The 22744-nt window shown below is 46.2% G+C and overlaps 1 protein-coding gene across 1 annotated transcript in view; it reads right to left on the bottom strand.

Moving 5' to 3' along the window:
* The window catches only part of LOC126095421 (protein O-mannosyl-transferase TMTC2-like), a 1040622-nt gene that overhangs the window by 571706 nt on the left and 446172 nt on the right, over window positions 1-22744 (bottom strand). Inside the window, exon 10 of the mRNA XM_049910218.1 lies at window positions 1257-1454. Within this exon, the coding sequence (XP_049766175.1) occupies window positions 1257-1454 (198 nt within the window). The remainder of the gene's footprint in view (window positions 1-1256; window positions 1455-22744) is intronic.

Genomic DNA, 22744 nt, shown 5'->3' with positions numbered 1-22744 from the left:
AGTGGAGTGTGCGCTGATATGAAACTTCCTGGCAGATTAAAACTGTATTCCGGGCCGAGACTCGAACTCGGGACCTTTGCCTTTCGCGGGCAAGTGCTCTACCAACTGAACTACCCAAGCACGACTCAGGCCCCGTCCCCGTCCTCACAGCTTTACTTCTGCCAGTACCTCGTCTCCTACCTTCCAAACTTTACAGAAGCTCTTCCGCGAACCTTGCAGAACTAGAACTCCGGAAAGAAAGGATATTGCGGAGACATGGCTTAGCCACAGCCTTGGGGATGTTTCCAGAACGAGATTTTCACTCTGCACCGGAGTGTGCGCTGATAAAGCTGTGAAGACGGGGCGTGAGTCGTGCTTGGGTAGCTCAGTTGGTAGAGCACTTGCCCGCGAAAGGCAAAGGTGCCGAGTTCGAGTCTCGGCCTGGCACACAGTTTTAATCTGCCAGGAAAGTTCAACTTTTCGTTCGTTTTCATGATTTCAGTGTCAGCTTTCCATCTCCATACTCCGTCCACTCTTGCCAATCTACCCACTACCAGGAGTTGGTCATCAAGCAAGAATGTCATCACCATCAACTTTCCCAACAGCTCGCCATACAATATCAATTTCACCGCATCAGCGAGCGAGGTGGCGCAGTGGTTAGCACACTGGACTCGCATTCGGGAGGACGACGGTTCAATCCTGCGTCCGGCCGTCCTGATTTAGGTTTTCCGTGATTTCCCTAAATCGCTCCAGGCAAATGCCGGGATGGTTCCTCTGAAAGGGCACGGCCGACTTCCTTCCCTAATCCGATGAGACCGATGACCTCGCTGTTTGGTCTCTTTCCCCTATACCAACCAACCAACCACCGCATCAGCATCAACCTGTTTTTAATAATAGCATCGTTTCTCATATCTGTTTGTCTTACTACAACTTTTCTGGGCCGCAGCTCGTGGTCGTGCGGTAGCGTTCTCGCTTCCCGCGCCCGGGTTCCCGGGTTCGATTCCCGGCGGGGTCACGGATTTTCTCTGCCTCGTGATGACTCGGTGTTGTGTGATGCCCTTAAGTTAGACAGGTGTAAGTAGTTCTAAGTTCTAGGGGACTGATGACCATAGATGTTAAGTCCCATAGTGCTCAGAGCCATTTGACTTTTCTGTTTCACAAAATGTGAACTGAAGAGCGGATACGTAGCTGGCAGCAGCCTGCCCTCTCATCGGGGAATGAATTTACAGTGACGAAAAAAAACTTGCTGCTGTCCCGAGTCTATACGAGTGACGCACCTGTCGGAGGCGTGCAGCAGCCTGGCGAAGCCGTAGCCGGCGAGCACGCAGTAGCCGGCCGAGGGCACGTAGAGCACGCGCTCGGCCACCACGAAGCCGACGTGCGCCACCAGGTTGGACGCCGGCACGAAGGGCAGCACCGTCGCAGACAGCGACACCGCCACCAGCGTCGCGCCGCGCCCCAGGCCGCTCTCGCTCCTGAAGACACAAGTACCAGGCGCCCGTCATCCACTGTAGCACTGACAATGCCGTGCTACCGTTCTTCGACATTCACGTTGATGGCCAATCAGCTCCAACTTCCTTGATTCAGATTCTAACAAAAGATGAAACTGATCGCAATCCGAACAGTGCACCGGTGCGCAAGACACGATACTATTGGAGATGCCTGGACTTCGTCCGACAACTGATTCACTCAGTCAGTTATACACTACTGATCATTAAAATTGTTACACAACGAAGATGACGTGCTACAGACGCGAAATTTAACCAACGGGAAGAAGATGCTGTGATGTGCAAATGATTAGCTTTTCAGAGCATTCACACAAGGTTGGCGCTGGTGGCGACACCCACAACGTGCTGATATGAGGAAAGTTTCCAACCGATTTCTCATACACAAACAGCAGCTGACAGGCGTTGCCTGGTGAAACGTTGTTGTGATGCCCCGTGTAAAGAGGAGAAATGCGTACCATCACGTTTACGACTTTGATAAAGGTCGGATTGTACCCTATCGCGAATGCGGTTTATCGTATCGCGACATTGCTGTTCGCGTTGGTCGAGATCTCATGACTGTTAGAAGCATATGGAATCGGTGAGTTCAGGAGGGTAATACGGAACGCCGTGTTGGATCCCAACGGCCTCGTATCGCTAGCAGTCGAGATGACAGGCATCTTATCCGCATGGCTGTAACGGATCGTGCAGCCACGTCTCGATCCCTGAGTCAACAGATGGGGACGTTTGCAATAGAACCACCATCTGCACGAACAGCTCGACGATGTTTGCAGCAGCATGGACTATCAGCTCTGAGACCGTGGCTGCGGTTACCCTTGACGCTGCAACACAGACAGGAGCGCCTGCAACGGTGTACTCAACGACGAACCTCGGTGCACGAATGACAAAACGTCATTTTTTCGGAAGAATCCAGGTTCTGTTTCCAGCATCAAGACGGTCGCATTCGTGTTTGGCGACATCGCGGTGAACGCACATCGGAAGCGTGTATTCGTCATCGCCATACTGGCGTATCACCCAGCGTGATGGTACGAGGTGCCACTGGTTACACGTCTCACACCTCTTGTTCGCACTGACGGCACTTCGAACAGTGGACGTTACATTTCAGATGTGTTACGACCCGTGGCTCGACCCTTCATTCGATCCATGCGAAACCCTACGTTTCAGCAGCATAATGGACGATCGCATGTTGCAGGTCCTGCACGGGCCTTTCTAGATACAGAAATGTTCGACAGCTGCCCTAGCCAGCACATTCTCCAGATCTCTCACCAATTGAAAACGTCTGGTCAATGGTGGCCGAGCAACTGGCTCGGCACAATACGCCAGTCACTACTCTTGATGAACTGTGCTATCGTGTTGAAGTTGCATGTGCAGCTGTACCTGTACACGCCATCCATGCTCTGTTTGACTCAATACCCAGGCGTATCAAGGTCGTTATTACGGTCAGCGGTGGTTGTTTTGGGCACTGATTTCTCAGGATCTATGTACCCAAATTACGTGAAAATGTAATCACACGTCAGTTCTAGTATAATATATTTGCCCAATGAATACCCGTTTATCATCTTCATTTCTTTTTGGTGTGGCAGTTTTAATGGCCAGTAGTGTAGATAAGCGAAGGCGAAATCTATCTGTTCACCTACAGCAAACGATGTGGCACAGAGGGGAAGACTTTGGACTAGTGTTCTAATGTTTAGTTCACCAATACCATTACCCATACAGTTTACCCACTATTTACAAAAGTCGATTAACGGAGATTTCGGAATGATCTGTTTCAAAAGCGTGGCCGATTTTCTTCCCCATTCTTTCCCAATCCAAGGATGGCCTCCGTCTCCTTGACCGAGTCCTTCTACATCTACATTTATACTCCGCAAGCCACCCAACGGTGTGTGGCGGAGGGCACTTTACGTGCCACTGTCATTACCTCCCTTTCCTGTTCCAGTCGCGTATGGTTCGCGGGAAGAACGACTGTCTGAAAGACTCCGTGCGCGCTCTAATCTCTCTAATTTTACATTCGTGATCTCCTCGGGAGGTATAAGTAGGGGGAAGCAATATATTCGATACCTCATCCAGAAACGCACCCTCTCGAAACCTGGCGAGCAAGCTACACCGCGATGCAGAGCGCCTCTCTTGCAGAGTCTGCCACTTGAGTTTGTTAAACATCTCCGTAACGCTATCACGGTTACCAAATAACCCTGTGACGAAACGCGCCGCTCTTCTTTGGATCTTCTCTAACTCCTCCGTCAACCCGATCTGGTACGGATCCCACACTGATGCGCAATACTCAAGTATAGGTCGAACGAGTGTTTTGTAAGCCACCTTCTTTGTTGATGGACTACATTTTCTAAGGACTCTCCCAATGAATCTCAACATGGTACCCGCCTTACCAATAATTAATTTTATATGATCATTCCATTTCAAATCGTTCCGCACGCATACTCCCAGATATTTTACAGAAGTAATTGCTACCAGTGTTTGTTCCGCTATCATATAATCATACAATAAAGGATCCTTCTTTCTATGTATTCGCAATACATTACATTTGTCTATGTTAAGGGTCAGTTGCCACTCCCTGCACCAAGTGCCTATCCGCTGCAGATCTTCCTGCATTTCGCTACAATTTTCTAATGCTTGGTCTGCCTGAGAAAATTGTGGTGTCATTGTAAGACATCACTCGGGCGCAGGCCTTCAAAAGCTCGCCACCACGAATGTCAATATCTGCGGACGCCGAGCGGAGACGCCGGCGTGGCAGTATACGCAAATCAGGCGCCGCACGTCCTGGCCCCGGGAGGACTACAGCAGCCTCTCCGGCGCCGGCATAGAGGACTCCGATGACAGCGCTCAGGGGCCAGTCCGTCAGTGCAGATCGTCTCAGTTCGAAAGCTGAGCTCGAAGGAACAGCGGCTGCAGCGTCATAGTTGCTTAGGTCTGCGGAAACCAGCGCAGCTAGAAAGATAATTTACTGTCGAGGTGGAAAAAGACTTTATTCAGAGGCTGGAAATGCTTGTTATGTCTACATGACTGCTTCCCGAAACACCAGTGTTTGATTATTCAGTTACAGCACTGTCTGTTGACGTTCTGCAGTGTGCTCAACAACCCTGGTCTGTCTCCTGCTTCCTAGTCTACGAATTACTATTGTGACCACACGAGATACAACAACAATAAAGAGCCTTAGCCAAATAACGGACAATGAAGGACGCAGTACACTGATAATCCACAACCCGGGTGGCGCACTGGTTAGCACACTGAATTCGCACTCAGGAGGACGACGTTTCAATCGCGCATCCGGCTATCATTACTTTAACTGATTGATACATGTTCTCGTCCTTCATATGTTAGTCTAAGCTGCATATTCTATGAATTTCTGAGGATAGTAAGGATACAGGGAGCGAAAAGCTGTCTAAAACTTGAACAGAAACTAGATTGCAGTTATGAAACGAAGAGTATGAAAGGAAACCAGTAGTTGAGAAGGGTGATTTGCCTAAATCGCTCCAAATGCCGGAACAGTTACTTTGAAAGGGCGCGGTCGATTTCCTTCCACAACCTTAACACAATACGAGCTTCTGGTCTGTCTCTAATGACCTCGATGTTGATGGGACGTTAAACCCAATTTAACTTCCTGCCTTCAAAACATTACGACATTGCGATGTTTTTGATATTTGAGTTATAGGCGTAAGGCCTGACCGAAGGCATAATTCTCAGACTAACATTTCGTCTTCCACTGGCGGAGATTTCGTAATAGGCTTTAACTATTCACAAAGCTGTCACAGGCTGAAAATAAGCTCAGTAAGACGAACCGTCTTAATCATAGCCAACACTTGGTTCAAGAATCATAAAAGAAGGTTGTATACCTGGAAGAATCCTGGAGATACTAGTAGGTATCAGATAGATTATATAATGGTAAGACAGAGATTTAGGAACCAGGTTTTAAATTGTAAGACATTTCCTGGGGCAGATGTGGATTCTGACCACAATCTATTGGTTATGAACTGCAGATTGAAATTAAAGAAACTGCAAAAAGGTGGGAATTTAAGGAGATGGGACCTGGATAAACTGAAAGAACCAGAGGTTGTAGAGTGTTTCAGGGAGAGCATAAGGGAACAATTGACAGGAATGGGGGAAAGAAATACAGTAGAAGAAGAATGGGTAGCTCTGAGGGATGAAGTAGTGAAGGCAGCAGAGGATCAAGTAGGTAAAAAGACGAGGGCTAATAGAAATCCTTGGGTAACAGAAGAAATATTGAATTTAATTGATGAAAGGAGAAAATATAAAAATGCAGTAAATGAAGCAGGCAAAAAGGAATACAGACGTCTCAAAAATGATATCGACAGGAAGTGCAAAATGGCTAAGCAGGGATGGCTAGAGCACAAATGTAAGGATGTAGAGGCTTGTCTCACTAGGGGTAAGATAGATACTGCCTACAGGAAAATTAAAGAGACCTTTGGAGAGAAGAGAACCACTTGTATGAATATCAAGAGCTCAGATGGCAACCCAGTTCTAAGCAAAGAAGGGAAGGCAGAAAGGTGGAAGGAGTATATAGAGGGTTTATACAAGGGCGATGTACTTGAGGACAATATTATGGAAATGGAAGAGGATGTAGATGAAGACGGAATGGGAGATAAGATACTGCGTGAAGAGTTTGACAGAGCACTGAAAGACCTGAGTCGAAACAAGGCCCCGGGAGTAGACAACATTCCATTTGAACTACTGATGGCCTCGGGAGAGCCAGTCATGACAAAACTCTACCATCTGGTGAGCACGATGTATGAGACAGGCGAAATACCCTCAGACTTCAAGAAGAATATAATAATTCCAATCCCAAAGAAAGCAGGTGTTGACAGATGTGAAAATTACCGAACTATCAGTTTAATAAGTCACAGCTGCAAAATACTAATGCGAATTCTTTACAGACGAATGGAAAAACTGGTAGAAGCCGACCTCGGGGAAGATCAGTTTGGATTCCGTAGAAATGTTGGAACACGTGAGGCAATACTGACCTTACGACTTATCTTAGAAGAAAGATTAAGAAAAGGCAAACCTACGTTTCTAGCATTTGTGGACTTAGAGAAAGCTTTTGACAATGTTAACTGGAATACTCTCTTTCAAATTCTGAAGGTGGCAGGGGTAAAATACAGGGAGCGAAAGGCTATTTACAGTTTGTACAGAAACCAGATGGCAGTTATAAGAGTCGAGGGGCATGAAAGGGAAGCAGTGGTTGGGAAAGGAGTAAGACAGGGTTGTAGCCTCTCCCCGATGTTATTCAATCTGTATATCGAGCAAGCAGTAAAGGAAACAAAAGAAAAATTCGGAGTAGGTATTAAAATTCATGGAGAAGAAGTAAAAACTTTGAGGTTCGCCGATGACATTGTAATTCTGTCAGAGACAGCAAAGGACTTGGAAGAGCAGTTGAACGGAATGGACAGTGTCTTGAAAGGAGGATATAAGATGAACATCAACAAAAGCAAAACAAGGATAATGGAATGTAGTCGAATTAAGTCGGGTGATGCTGAGGGAATTAGATTAGGAAATGAGACACTTAAAGTAGTAAAGGAGTTTTGCTATTTAGGGAGTAAAATAACCGATGATGGTCGAAGTAGAGAGGATATAAAATGTAGACTGGCAATGGCAAGGAAAGCGTTTCTCAAGAAGAGGAATTTGTTAACATCGAGTATAGATTTAAGTGTCAGGAAGTCATTTCTGAAAGTATTTGTATGGAGTGTAGCCATGTATGGAAGTGAAACATGGACGATAACTAGTTTGGACAAGAAGAGAATAGAAGCTTTCGAAATGTGGTGCTACAGAAGAATGCTGAAGATAAGGTGGGTAGATCACGTAACTAATGAGGAGGTATTGAATAGGATTGGGGAGAAGAGAAGTTTGTGGCACAACTTGACTAGAAGAAGGGATCGGTTGGTAGGACATGTTTTGAGGCATCAAGGGATCACAAATTTAGCATTGGAGGGCAGTGTGGAGGGTAAAAATCGTAGAGGGAGACCAAGAGATGAATACACTAAGCAGATTCAGAAGGATGTAGGTTGCAGTAGATACTGGGAGATGAAGAAGCTTGCACAGGATAGAGTAGCATGGAGAGCTGCATCAAACCAGTCTCAGGACTGAAGACCACAACAACAACAAGACGAACCGTTTATATATAGCCAAGCAATGGCCGGTTCGAGACGTCATCACAGCGTTGTCTATGACCGCGGAGACGCGGTGACAGTAACCAGGTGACGCGGTTTCAAATCTACATCTTCATCTACATCCATACTCCGCAAGCCACCTGACGGTGTGTGGCGGAGGATACCTTGAGTACCTCTATCGGTTCTCCCTTCTATTCCAGTCTCGTATTGTTCGTGGAATGAAGGATTGTCGGTATGCCTCTGTGTGGGCTCTAATCTCTCTGATTTTATCCTCATGGTCTCTTCGCGAGATATACGTAGGAGGGAACAATATACTGCTCCACTCCTCGGTGAAGGTATGTTCTCGAAACTTCAACAAAAGCCCGTACCGAGCTGCTGAGCGTCTCTCCTGCAGAGTCTTCCACTTCAGTTTATCTATCATCTCCGTAACGCTTTCGTGATTATTAAATGATCCTGTAATGAAACGCGCTGCTCTCCGTTGGATCTTCTCTATCTCTTCTATCAACCCTATCTGGTACGGATTCCACACAGCTGAGCAGTATTCAAGCAGTGGGCGAACAAGTGTACTGTAACCTACTTCCTTTGTTTTCGGGTTGCATTCGCTTAGGATTCTTCCAATGAATCTCAGTCTGGCATCTGCTTTACCGAAGATAAACTGTATATGATCATTCCATTTTAAATCCCTCCTAATGCGTACTCCCAGATGATTTATGGAATTAACTGCTTCCAGTTGCTGACCTGCTATATTGTAGCTAAATGATAACGGATCTTTATTTCTATGTATTCGCAGCACATTACACTTGTCTACATTGAGATTCAATTGCCATTCCCTGCACCATGCGTCAATTCGCTGCAGATCCTCCTGCATTTCAGTACAATTTTCCATTGTTACAACCTCTCGATATACCACAGCATCATCCGCAAAAAGCCTCAGTGAACTTCCGATGTCATTCACAAGGTCATTTATGTATATTGTGAATAGCAACGGTCCTACGACACTCCCCTGCGGCACACCTGAAATCACTCTTACTTCGGAAGACTTCTCTGAATTGAGAATGACATGTTGCGTTCTGTTATCTAGGAACTCTTCAATCCAATCACACAATTGGTCTGATAGTCCATATGCTCTTACTTTGTTCATTAAACGACTGTGGGGAACTGTATCGAACGCCTTGCGGAAGTCAAGAAACACGGCATCTACCTGTGAACCCGTGTCTATGGCCCTCTGAGTCTCGTGGACGAATAGCGCGAGCTGGGTTTCACACGATCGTCTTTTTCGAAACCCATGCTGATTCCTACAGAGCAGATTTCTAGTCTCCAGAAAAGTCATTATACTCGAACATAATACGTGTTCCAAAATTCTCCGGTTGCAGAGATTTCAATTCATTGCTTCAGCCAACATCATTATCGTAGATAAAGGTGAGACACAATATGTCTCAGGAACATCAACTATACATGATTAGTATGCTATGCAGCTTGTGGAAGGGTAGAGTTGGCGCTGTAGGTTTTACGAGGGTAACAGATGTTTTGGCGTTTCACGGCGTTAGGCGGGGTTTCAGCCGCCATCTTTGTGCCAAAACCTTCACATTGAATACAGAATTAGTAGTGTCTAGCTTGCCACAGTAAAGTTTAAATATCTGGGCGTAACGTTGCGAAGTGATATGAAATGGAACGAGCATGTCAGTATTGTGGTAGGGAAGGCGAATGGTCGACTTCGACTTATGGGGAGGATAATAGGAAAGAGTGTTTCATCTGTAAAAGAGACGACATATATGACACCAGTGCGACCTGTTCTGGAGTAATGCTCGAGTGCTTGGGACAACGTCTGGTCAGACTGAAAGAAGGCATCGAAGCAATTCAGCAAGGCGAGCTGCTAGATTTGTCACCGGTAGGTTCGATCAGCAATCAAGTTCTACGAATATGCTTCGGAAGCTCAAGTGCTAATCGCTGGAGGGAAGAAGACATTCATTTCGAAAAACACTACTGAGAAAGTTTAGAGAGCCGGCATTTGAAGGTGAATGCACAAAGATCCCATTTCCGCCAAACACATTTCGCGTAGGGACTACGAAGATAAGAAATGAGAAATTTCGACTAACAGGGAGGCATATAGAAAGTCGTTTTTCCCTCGGCCTGTTTCCGAGTGGCACAGGAAAGGAAACGATTAGTTGTGCTACAGGGTACCGTCCGCCATGCACCGTGCGGTGGCTTTCGGAATACGTATGTAGATGTAGATGTGGATGTAGATGCATCCAGCGGTGGTAGCGAGTGGACTTTGTGTCTGCTACTTTGCTTTCTGTGACGTGTTAAAATGTGTGCTGCTATAGAAAATCCCGCGACTTGTGATGTGGTTTCTGTGATTACGTTTTTACCCTACAAAAAACTGCAAATCAATTAAATTTATTGCCACGTTTGTTGTGTCTACGGGAAAAGAGTGAGTGAAAGCCGAGTGAGGCAATGGTGCATTGATTTTAAAAATGGCCATACCAACCTTCACGATGAGGACTGCACTGGTAGGCCTAGCCTTTTGACTGACGAACTGCTGACGAAAATCAATGACAACATATGTGAAAATCATCGTTTCACGCCGGCCGGTGTGGCAGCTGTATTCTGTGTATAGTGAATGATCGGTTGTAAAGTTTTTAATTTATTACTGTTACCATAATTTTCTTCCTTATTTACTATTTAATAGAAAAGACAGACAAACTTCAAGCTTCTAAGACAAATGAAGCGTTGTACTTGATAGCTACGTCGATTCTCAAAAGTATTTCAAGATTAGGGATACTGCCATTCTGCACGTCGGCCGGTGTGGCCGTGCGGTTCTAGGCGCTTCAGTATGGAACCGCGTGACCGCTACGGTAGCAGGTTCGAATCCTGCCTCGGGCATGGATGTGTGTGATGTCCTTAGGTTAGTTAGGTTTAAGTAGTTCTAAGTTCTAGGGGACTGATGACCTCAGATGTTAAGTCCCATAGTGCTCAGAGCCATTTGAACCATCGTTTCACGATTACAGCACTGACAAAGTTAAGGCGGGCGATACAAAACATGCGCCGTGGAAACTTATTTTTTTGACGATAACGCATGTCAGTACACGGCCAATCGTACCCGAGAGCCCCTGCGGGGTTTTGGATCGGAGGCGTCTGACCATCCACAACACAGAGCACATTTGGCGCTGAGTGACTACCACCTCTTCCCAGACGTGAAGACGTGGCTCGCTACACAAAGCTTCGATACTGATGCCGAACTGCATGCCGGTATAAACCAGTGGTTGCAATCGCAGTTGGCAGATTTCTAATGAGACGCTATTGGAAAATTTGAACCACTGTATGATAAGTACCATAATGTGAACGACGATTATGTAGAAAAATAACTTAAGAGAGTACCTTTAAAAAAAGCACTCCGTCTTCAGGCCGCAAGTGGCCCATCGGGACCATCCGACCGCCGTATCATCCTCAGCTGAGGATGCGGATAGGAGGGGTGTGTGGCCAGCACACTGCTCTCCCGGTCGTTATGATGGTTTTCTTTGACCGGAGCCGCTACTATTCGGTCGAGTAGCTCCTCAGTTGGCATCACGAGGCTAAGTGCACGACGAAAAATGGCAACAGCTCATGGCGGCCATGATGGTCACCCATCCAAATGCCGGCCACGTCCGACAGCGCTTAACTTCGGTGATCTGACGGGAACCATACCTTTAAAAGCTATGTATTAAAATTTGATTTTTCGATATTGCCCATTTTTAAAATTTCAAAACGTTGTTACTTTATGGATAGCCCTCGTATTTACACTACTGGCCATTAAAGTTGCTACACCAAGAAGAAATGCAGATGATAAATCGGTATTCATTGGACAAATATATTATACTAGAACTGACATGTGATTTCATTTTCACGCAATTTGGGTGCATAGACCACGAGAAATCAGAACCCAGAACAAACACCTCTGGCCATTACAACGGCCTTGATATGCCTGGGTATTGAGTCAAACAGAGTTTGGATGACGTGTACAGGTACAGCTGCCCATGCAGCTTCAACACGATACCACAGTTCATCAGGAGTAGTGACTGGCGTATTGTGACGAGCCAGTTCCTCGCCCACCATTGACCAAACGTTTACAACTGGTCAGAGATCTGGAGAATGTGCTGGCCAGGGCACCAGTCGAACATTTTCTGTATCCAGAAAGGCCCGTACAGGACCTGCAACATTTGGTTGTGCATTATCCTGCTGAAATGTAGGGTTTCGCAAGGATCGAATGAAGGGTAGAGCCACGGGTCGTAACACATCTGAAATGTAACGTCTACTGTTCAAAGTGCCGTCAATGCGAACATGAGGTGACCGAGACGTGTAACCAATGGCACACCATACATACCATCACGCCGGGTGATACGCCAGTATGGCGATGACGAATACACGCTTCCAATGTGCGTTCACCGCGATGTCACCAAACACGGATGCGACCGTCATGATGCTGTAAACAGAACCTGCATTCATCCGAAAAAATGACGATTTGCCATTCGTGCACCCAGGTTCGTCGTTGAGTACACCATCGCAGGCGCTCCTGTCTGTGATGCAGCGTCAAAGGTAACCGCAGCCATGGTCTACGAGCTGATAGTCCATGCTGCTGGAAACGTCGTCGAACTGTTCGTGTAGATGGTTATTGTCTTGCAAACTTCCCCATGTGCTGACTCAGAGATCGAGACGTGGCTGCACGATCCGCTACAGACATGTGGATAAGATGCCTGTCATCTCAATTGCTGGTGATATGTGGCCGTTGGGATCCAGCACGGCGTTCCGTATTACCATCCTGAACCCACCGATTCCATATTATGCTAGCAGTCATTGGATCTCGACCAACGCGAGCAGCAATGTCACGATACGATAAACCGCATTCGCGATAGGCTACAATCCGACCTTTATCAAAGTCGGAAACCTGATGGTACGCATTTCTCCTCCTTACACGAGGCATCACAACAACGTTTCACCAGGCAACGCCGGTCAACTGCTGTTTGTGTTTGAGAAATCGGTTGGAAACTTTCCTCATGTCAGCACGTTGTAGGTGCCGCCACTGGTGCCAACCTTGTGTGAATGCTCTGAAAAGTTATTCATTTGCATATCACAGCATCTTCTTCCTGTCGGTTACATTTCGCGTCTGTAGCACGTCATCTTCGTGGTGTGGCAATTTTAATGGCCAGTAGTGTAGCTCAGCCTCAACCAATAGCCCACTAGCTCAGTCTATGGCGGACTAACTCGCGTTCTAGTTTGGTGTCTGACATTATCATATAATTGGACTTGTACTTTACCAGCAGTGAGGCTAATGTGGACTGTTAGTGAAGAGCTTGTACGAGGACACATTGACTCTTAAAGTTAAGTAGCTTCCTGTTTATGTAAATAAAGAACCCTGTTAATACATGTGTGCAGTTGTGCAGAAAGGGGATACTGGCCACCAAACAACACCTCTGACTTGATTCCTTAACATTGGCAATGAGGACACAACAAAATTATTCATCTGGCTTAAGGCCTGGCCACACAGAACGCGGTCTGCCTGCGTGGTTTACGACTTTGAGCCGCGGCGGGCAGGCCATGTCTTGGATAGGCGTGTTACTGTGTCGAGCGGCTCACACAGAGAGCGGCACATCTGCTGTGGCAACGGGTCAGCAGCCGTGGTGACCAGACTGACAGCTGAGTCAGTAGCTGCAGGAGGCACATACACACACACAGACACAGTGGAAATCATGCAAACAGAAAAGCTATTTGAAGAGGTGAGAAAGTACAACTTCTTGTCCAACACAGGCGATGGAGAGAATAAAAACATTTTTAAGAAGGCCAATGTGTGGACTGATACAGGTTCTAAGCTGGATCAAAATGTTAATTTTAATAATGAACAGGCTCAGTTGCATCGTTTACCTAGGTTTCAGTCGGGATAACCTGACCTTCTTCAGAATAACAATATCTATCGTTTGTCCATAGTGGACATTGTCAAGCTAAAGGTACAAATCCATAAATTATCGTCAGACTGTAAAAATTTATCTGGCACTGCCTCGGCCCCACTTCGCGACCACGATGCGGCAGCCACGAGTGCTGTATTGGAACTCTTCATTAAAATTAAAATTAATATTTATACAGTTGCTGACAGGGCCGTTCATGGAATATGCTACATAAAATTTAGTGAAGTATTAAATGATGTAAATCAGTTAGTACCTATTACTCTCTGCATCTGGAAGATATACTGGAATTACAATAGTAATAATGTGAGCAAAACAGAAAGCAACAGTAGAAAATCGCAAGACAAAGAACCGACATCATTGTTGGTTCAAATGGCTCTGAGCACTATGGGACTTAACATCTGAGGTCATCAGTCCCCCTAGAACTTAGAATTACTTAAACCTAACTAACCTAAGGACATCACACACATCCATGCCTGAGGCAGGATTCGAACCTGCGACCGCAGCAGAAAAGCTGTTCTGGACTGAAGCGCCTAGAACCGTTCGGTCACAGCACCACCATTGTTGAAATCAGACTTCCTGTAACCCAACTATGCGTCTCACTTAAATGAAAAAAAAAATGTTCAAATGTGTGTGAGTTCTTAAGGGACCAAACTGCAGAGGTCATTGGTTCCGCCGGCCGGAGTGGCCATGCGGTTCTAGGCGCTACAGTCTGGAGCCGAGCGACTGCTACGGTCGCAGGTTCGAAGCCTGCCTTGGGCATGGATGTGTGTGCTGTCCTTAGATTAGTTAGGTTTAATTAGTTCTAAGTTCTAGGCGACTGATGACCTCAGAAGTTGAGTCGCATAGTGCTCAGAGCCATTTGAACCATTTTTTTTCATCGGTCCCTAGAATTACACACTACTTAAACTAACTTAAACTAACCTATGCTAAGAACAACACACACATACATGCCGGAGGGAGGACTCGAACCTCCGGGCCGCGTGGGATTAGCCGAGCGGTCTAGGCGCTGCATTGGTGGACTGTGCGGCTGGTCCCGGTGGAGGTTCGAGTCCTTCCTTGGGCATGGGTATGTGTGTTTGTCCTTAGGATAATTTAGGTTCAGTAGTGTGTAAGCTTAGGGACAGATGACCTTCGCAGTTAAGTCCCATAGGATTTCACACACACATTTTTTCGAACCTCCGGCGGGAGGGGCCGCGCAACTTAAATGAAAATTTGTTGTCTAGCCTGACATGGTACGATGTCGAAACGTATTACTTCAAAGCTTGCTTATAACACTAACAAATGAAGATATTATTTCCCACAGTTGTTTTGTATAAATTGTGGGGCGACGGGTGGAATAATTGTTAAAGTTCCTATTATTTATTTAATGCTGTTGTTTGCCGTTCTCAACCCTGGCTCTCTACAATATTGGCAACCAGAAAGTGATTAGCAAAACATGAAGCCTGTAATTAGAATTCCTAGTGCCCACTTCATCTGAGAAATACATCTACAGCTACAGCTTATAGCTCTGAGGAATTAGGAGATTGTCTGGGATTCATAATCAAAAACCATTCTCTCTAAAATGTTCACTATATTCTGAAAGTCACAGACAAAAAAGAATCCACAAAATCCAACTACCAGAGCAGTTCAGAGTCTAATGCGCTGATGCAACTATAACTGTTCAAATTAAATGTTTAAGTGAATGCTCGCCATAATTTGATGATAATGTTCATCAAACGCCACGCTAATAATGGTAGAATGTCTGTCCTGCGGCGGCACGTGAAAATACGACATACGCAAACTAAAGATAGATCATTAACGTCATCCCAAAATTAACACTTCACTCGAAAACGATTTTATCGTTACGCATATCCCGAGTAACTTAATACTGCATCCGAGGCTGTTTATATCAACAATACCGACGCGACGCGACTCCCGGAACAGGTGGTGCGCTAATCAGCGTCTGGAGAGAACTGGGGCCTCCCTTCTTCTCGCGCAGCGTTCTTACATATAAAGCCGCGGTGCAGACGGCTAAGGCAACGCCTGATCAAATCTGCTCTCCCGACTAGCTGGGCTAGTAATGCACCACTTTAAGTTATCGAATAAATCATTGCTTCCTTTGCTGATGGCCGATGAAGCTCTCAATTTAAATGTGCAATCAGCACACAGGTAAGTAATCATAATAAAAGTCTGACGTGGCTAAGTCAAATATTTTGGGCGAGATAATTAATTTAATTACACTACACGCAGTAGACGAGCTCTGAACTTGCCTTTGGAGATTCGCTATCGCTATAGTTTTATAGTTATTCTGTTGAAACTTCTCACGTCTTTATGATTGTAGCGGATCTCTCTTCTACTTAAATTTAAACATCCTAGCTTTATTTATTCGCCTACTTAATCCATCTTGCTTCCTTAATTTTTAAGATAAAAACCAAAAAATCATGAATTTCAACTAAAATTTTAATTTGTGAGATCCAGAATACTGTTTCTACTAAATTATTATGCAAAAGGAATCTAAATATAAATTTTTAAGTTTCTAGCTCTTTTCTGTTGCGCCAATGATTTTTACAGAAAAACGTCCAAATTTCGAAAATGGTTAAAGTTATTGAACTGATATTCAACACATGTAGATTTAGTATTACTCCTGACATGCTAGAAACGTTTCAGGTTATTTACTTGATTTTTAAAGTATTGCGCAACATTTATGACGTCAGAGCTAGTTACAGCGGACTGGCTGGCACACAATGGAAAGACTGATGTGAATTTTATAAGGCGTGAGTAGGCTGCTTCCCTACGAAATGTAAAGCAGTGTCTCAGTTATGAGAAACATCTTTGGCATAATTTTGGCAATGCACCAAAAAATTGTGGCATGTTTAACATTTGCAGTCAGTAAAAAGTTTATGCGCTGACTTATTTATGGATACGAATATGTACATATTTGATGAATCCTTCTCAAAACCTTCTTCGTCAAGATCTAACACATAGATAAACTGAGCAATATTTGACCTGAAAAACTCACAGACCATTTTGTCTTCGTGTAATACATAACGACTGATAAGTTCCGTAAAGAAGGGATGTGTTCCAATTTTCGATTATGTAACTGTTGGAGTAGAATGTCTTCTTCTACTTCATTTTCCTCCAGCAGTAAGTAAAATAAAAATTAGCGATCAATAACTAGAGAAACGTGTTTGTCTATTCCATAAATTTTTCTCGACTGAGCTGCAGGTTACAGTTATGTTATGTTAACGGGGGACCTGGAAACGACGGAGAGACTCCGTCCCCGCTGCAGCCGCAGTGGTCCGCAACCCCACGACGACTACCGCAGTCCAATTCACCCCTCCGCTGCCGCACACCGAACCCAGGGTTATTGTGCGGTTCGGCCCCCGGTGGACCCCCCAGGGAACGTCTCACACCAGACGAGTGTAACCCCTATGTTTGCGTGGTGGAGTAATGGTGGTGTACGCGTACGCGGAAAACTAGTTCGCGCAGCAATTGCCGACATAGTGTAGCTGAGGCGGAATAAGGGGAACCAGCCCGCATTTGCCGAGGAAGACGGAAAACCGCCTAAAAACCATCCACAGACTGGCCGGCTCACCGGACCTCGACACAAATCCGCCGGGCGGATTCGTGCCGGGGACCGGCGCTCCTTCCCGCCCGGAAAGCCATGCGTTAGACCGCACGGCCAACCCGGCGGGCGCAGGCTACAGTATTTGCACTTGGCGTGCTCAGGTAGCACGCACGACGTCAGTGTGCTCAAGTAAAATACTTCTAGTTCTGTTTTCTCAATAATTTAGTCAGATATGGCTCTCATACTTAATTTAAAAATAGTTCCTGTATTTTAGCTACATTTATTAAGCAGCAACATGTCACCTAAAATGAACGAAACGTAAAGTAACCAGCGACCACATTTTTCACTTCAAACCCTTCAAAATTTACGCTGCAAACTACTTGGAAAATAAACAATATCGAAAAAAATAGATACCCCACCATGAAGCAGTGATGTGGAACTATAAGACAAAAGAAAATAGAAAGTCAGTTTTGTGTGCCAGTTATTTTCTTGAGATTCGTATGAAAAGTATTATCAAGCGAAGAAAACTGGAAAATCCGAAACAAGTCGTTTATAATTTTTTAAAGAAAAGGAGAAAGTACCTGTAGCAGTTGATGTAGTTTTGCTTCATTTACAGGGTGATAACAATTGAACCTTATGAATAAAAACATAAAGTAATTACAAACTATGGCTTGCACACACTTTATTCAATATGTAAAGGTCGCTACAGATATTCGAATTTAGGTTATGACATGTCCGACATGCCTGCCATCATTGGCAACGATGTGGCGCAGACGAATAGCGAAATTCTGCATGACCTGCTGAAGTGTCAGAACATCGATGCTGCCGATAATCTTCTGAATGGCTGTTTTCAGCTCAACAATGATTTTGGGGTTACTACCGTACACCATGTCCTTAATATAGCCCCACAAAAAGGAGTCGCATGTGTTCAGATCTGGAGAATGTGGAAGCCAATCGAGGCCCATGACAGTGGCCTCTGGGTACGCCAGAGCTAGAATATGGTCCCCAAACTGCTCCTCCAGGACATAAAACACCCTCCTGCTTCGATGGCATCGAGCTTCATCTTGCATGAACCACATATTGTCGCAATCAGAATCACTTTGGGTAACGGGGATGCAATCATCTTGCAAAACTTTCACGTTCGGTAGTCATAGTGCCATCAGGGAATATCGCACTGATTATCCCATGAGTGGACATTGCACACTACAGAGTGACGCGTTGAGGATGAAGAGAATTCTCGATCGCGATATGCGAATTCTCAGTCCCCCAAATGCGCCAGTTTCGCTTATTGACCACCTATCCAAATGAAACTGGGCTTATTCGCTAAACCAAACCAAATTCACATCAAAGTCCTGTTCGTCAATTCTGTGGACAATAGTGGTGGCGAAACACTAACGCTGTTGCATAGCCCTGGGGCATAATGGATAATGGATTAGAATTTTGTATGAGAAGATATGCAGGTCTTCAACAACAATTTGTCGCAGCATCTCGCAGTTGATTCCTACCTGTTGTGCAGCTCGTCTGGCGCTGGTTTGAAACTCAGCATTTTCACCCTTTTTGGACGACCGACATTGCCAATACTGTTACCGCGAACACTGCCCGTTCTCTCAAATTTGCGGATCAAGTTCTTGATTGTTATCAGACTTGGACCAGTTGTCTTCAGCATGAACTCGGTCGCAAACTTCCTTTGAGCCGCAGTTGGGCTGCTATTGCTCGCATAGTAGGCCTTCGCAAGGGCTAGACGCCAGGAAGGCATCTGGCCCAGACAGCATCCCCGTAAATTTATACAGCGGAAAGTTCCACAGGACTGGAAGAAGGTCCAGGTCATAGCAATCTATAAAAAGGGTAGAAAATCGGATGCACATAATTACCGGCCAATTTCACTGACATCGATTTGTTGTAGAATCATGGAACTTATAATGTGTTCAGACATCATGACGTTTCTAGACTCTGAGAAGCTCATCTGCGGAAACCAGCACGGTTTTAGGAAACAGCGGTCATGCGAGACACAGCTGGCCCTCTTTGTGCATGACATACAACAGGCTCTAGATACCGGCCCCCAGGTTGATGCCATATTTCTCGACTTTCGAAAGGCATTCGACCCAGTTCCACACTGTCGCTTGCTCCAAAAAGTGCGCACTTACGGTCTATGACATATGCGTTTGCATAGAGAGTTTTGTAACAGACAGAGAGCAGTATGTTGTCCTGAATGTGGAGACAACAGAAACAAGCATAACATGAAGTATGCCTTGGGCAGCGTAATAGGTCCGCTGCTTTTTACGATTTACATAAACGATCTGGTTGATGGTATTGACAGCGGCATTAGACTGTTTGCCGATTATGCTGTAGTCTACAGTAGCATCACACGAAACTTGTGAACAAATCAATGAGGATTTGTAGAAAATAAATGCATGGTGTAATGACTGGCAGTTATTTCTCAACGTTAGTAAGTGTAATCTACTGCGTATAACAAGGCGAAAATCCCCATTAATGTACTAGTACAAAATAAATGCCCAGTCTTCGGAAGCTGTAACATCGGTCAACTATCTGGGTGTGACTATTCGCAATGATCCTAAATACACTCCTGGAAATTGAAATAAGAACACCGTGAATTCATTGTCCCAGGAAGGGGAAACTTTATTGACACATTCCTGGGGTCAGATACATCACATGATCACACTGACAGAACCACAGGCACATAGACACAGGCAACAGAGCATGCACAATGTCGGCACTAGTACAGAGTATATCCACCTTTCGCAGCAATGCAGGCTGCTATTCTCCCATGGAGACGATCGTAGAGATGCTGGATGTAGTCCTGTGGAACGGCTTGCCATGCCATTTCCACCTGGCGCCTCAGTTGGACCAGCGTTCGTGCTGGACGTACAGACCGCGTGAGACGACGCTTCATCCAGTCCCAAACATGCTCAATGGGGGACAGATCCGGAGATCTTGCTGGCCAGGGTAGTTGACTTACACCTTCTAGAGCGCGTTGGGTGGCACGGGATACATGCGGACGTGCATTGTCCTGTTGGAACAGCAAGTTCCCTTGCCGGTCTAGGAATGGTAGAACGATGGGTTCGATGACGGTTTGGATGTACCGTGCACTATTCAGTGTCCCCTCGACGATCACCAGTGGTGTACGGCCAGTGTAGGAGATCGCTCCCCACACCATGATGCCGGGTGTTGGCCCTGTGTGCCTCGGTCGTATGCAGTCCTGATTGTGGCGCTCACCTGCACGGCGCCAAACACGCATACGACCATCATTGGCACCAAGGCAGAAGCGACTCTCATCGCTGAAGACGACACGTCTCCATTCGTCCCTCCATTCACGCCTGTCGCGACACCACTGGAGGCGGGCTGCACGATGTTGGGGCGTGAGCGGAAAACGGCCTAACGGTGTGCGGGACCGTAGCCCAGCTTCATGGAGACGGTTGCGAATGGTCCTCGCCGATACCCCAGGAGCAACAGTGTCCCTAATTTGCTGGGAAGTGGCGGTGCGGTCCCCTACGGCACTGCGTAGGATCCTATGGTCTTGGCGTGCATCCGTGCGTCGCTGCGGTCCGGTCCCAGGTCGACGGGCACGTGCACCTTGCGCCGACCACTGGCGACAACATCGATGTACTGTGGAGACCTCACGCCCCACGTGTTGAGCAATTCGGCGGTACGTCCACCCGGCCTCCCGCATGCCCACTATACGCCCTCGCTCAAAGTCCGTCAACTGCACATACGGTTCACGTCCACGCTGTCGCGGCATGCTACCAGTGTTAAAGACTGCGATGGAGCTCCGTATGCCACGGCAAACTGGCTGACACTGACGGCGGCGGTGCACAAATGCTGCGCAGCTAGCGCCATTCGACGGCCAACACCACGGTTCCTGGTGTGTCCGCTGTGCCGTGCGTGTGATCATTGCTTGTACAGCCCTCTCGCAGTGTCCGGAGCAAGTATGGTGGGTCTGACACACCGGTGTCAATGTGTTCTTTTTTCCATTTCCAGGAGTGTAGAATGATCAGATTACACAAGTAGCTGGTAAAGCGAACTCTAGATTGCGGTTTATTGGTAGAATAGTGAAGCGATGCGGTCCTTCAACAAAGGAAATAGATTACAATATGTTAGTTAGTCCAGTCTAGACTATTGTTCGTGTGTATGGGACCCTTACCAGTTGGGTCTGACTCAGGAGATTGAGAAGGTCCAAAGAAGAGCGGCAAGATTCGTGACTGGTACATTTGGCCATCGCGGGAGCGTTACAAATCTGATACAAAGTTTGAAGTGGTACACACTTGCTGGTAGACGGCGAGCAAGACGGAAGGTGCTACTCACTAAATTCCGAAATCTGAGCTTCACCGAGGATGTAGAGCATATATTATTAGCACCAACTTTCAAATCGCGCAATGATCACTATTCAAAGATAAAGGAAATTAGAGCTCGTACTGAGGCGTTCAGACAGCCGTTTTTCCTTCGCGCGGTCCGCGAGTGGAACAGGGGGAGGGAAATACGTCTGGCGCGAATTGTGGTCTCCGCCACACACCGCTTGGTGGCTAGCGGAGTATATATGTAGATGTAGATAAAAGATTTCATCTTCCACCACATCTCAATAATTATACCATAATAGCATACTCACATCAATAGTGGGTTACGGCTCGGGAGTCCGGGCACACGGACTCACGAGGGTGGTGCCTGCCATTACAGTGAGAAGAGTCCAGAGAAATATGATAGTGAGATCAGTGGGGGCATACAGGACAACGCCTGGAGGAGCCCTGTTAGTCATAATGGGGCTCTGCTCCCTGCGCATCAAAATTCGTGAACAGGCTGCATGGTACTGGGCTAAGAAATGGAACTTGGAGAAAACAGAAGAGACATTAGGCATCAGGGCTGGAAATAGGGTTGAGATCAGACTAAGAGGAGACAGGTTTGGCAAAAATCCTGGGAAGCTGAAGAAACCGGACGTAGAACTTTTGATCTTCTTTCTGACATTAAGGAATGGCTGGGAATGAAGCGCTTCGAACCAACCCGGGGACTAATCCACTTTCTCACTGGTCATGCACCCTACCCGACATATTTATGTCGATTTGGGAAGAAGGCTACACCCGCGTGTGACTCTGGCGTTCCGGAGGGTACTCCTGACCATGTTGTTTACGAGTGCTCCCTTTTCAATGATGTAGCTTCAACGTTACGTGACCAACTGCCACACCATATGACATACAGTTTACTCAGACAACACGACACTTTCAGTCTATCAACGAAGTGGCAAACGTGGTATCACGGAAAGTTTTAAGGGAATACCTGAGAGACTTAAATTAACAGGAACTTGAGAAACACCTAGCACTTACTGAGTCCGGTACCCTATTCCCATACCGCCTGAGCGTGGACAGGCCGACTTCCACAGTCTGGAATCCGCCGCGTTCGGGACTACGGGGAATAGGGTGCAACACCACCGATCAAGGACAAGCACCGAACTTGACTTTAGGATAGAATTAGTTGTAGGACTTAGTTTTTAGGAACTTAGTTTTCAGAAACCTGCAGCGACTAATATGTCAGGGGCACGCTCATTGGGTTTAGCTCAATGAGCAAGGCTTCACAAGTAGGTTTATATTTTACTGACACACCTGTAACGCTGCAGGTAGTAGAAACTAGTTAATAGAT

The sequence above is a fragment of the Schistocerca cancellata genome, chromosome 8, assembly GCF_023864275.1.
Source record: "Schistocerca cancellata isolate TAMUIC-IGC-003103 chromosome 8, iqSchCanc2.1, whole genome shotgun sequence".
Taxonomy (NCBI): Eukaryota; Metazoa; Arthropoda; class Insecta; order Orthoptera; family Acrididae; genus Schistocerca; species Schistocerca cancellata.
The sequence above is the reverse complement of the archived record's forward strand: the minus strand, read 5'-3'. Positions and strand labels throughout refer to the sequence as shown.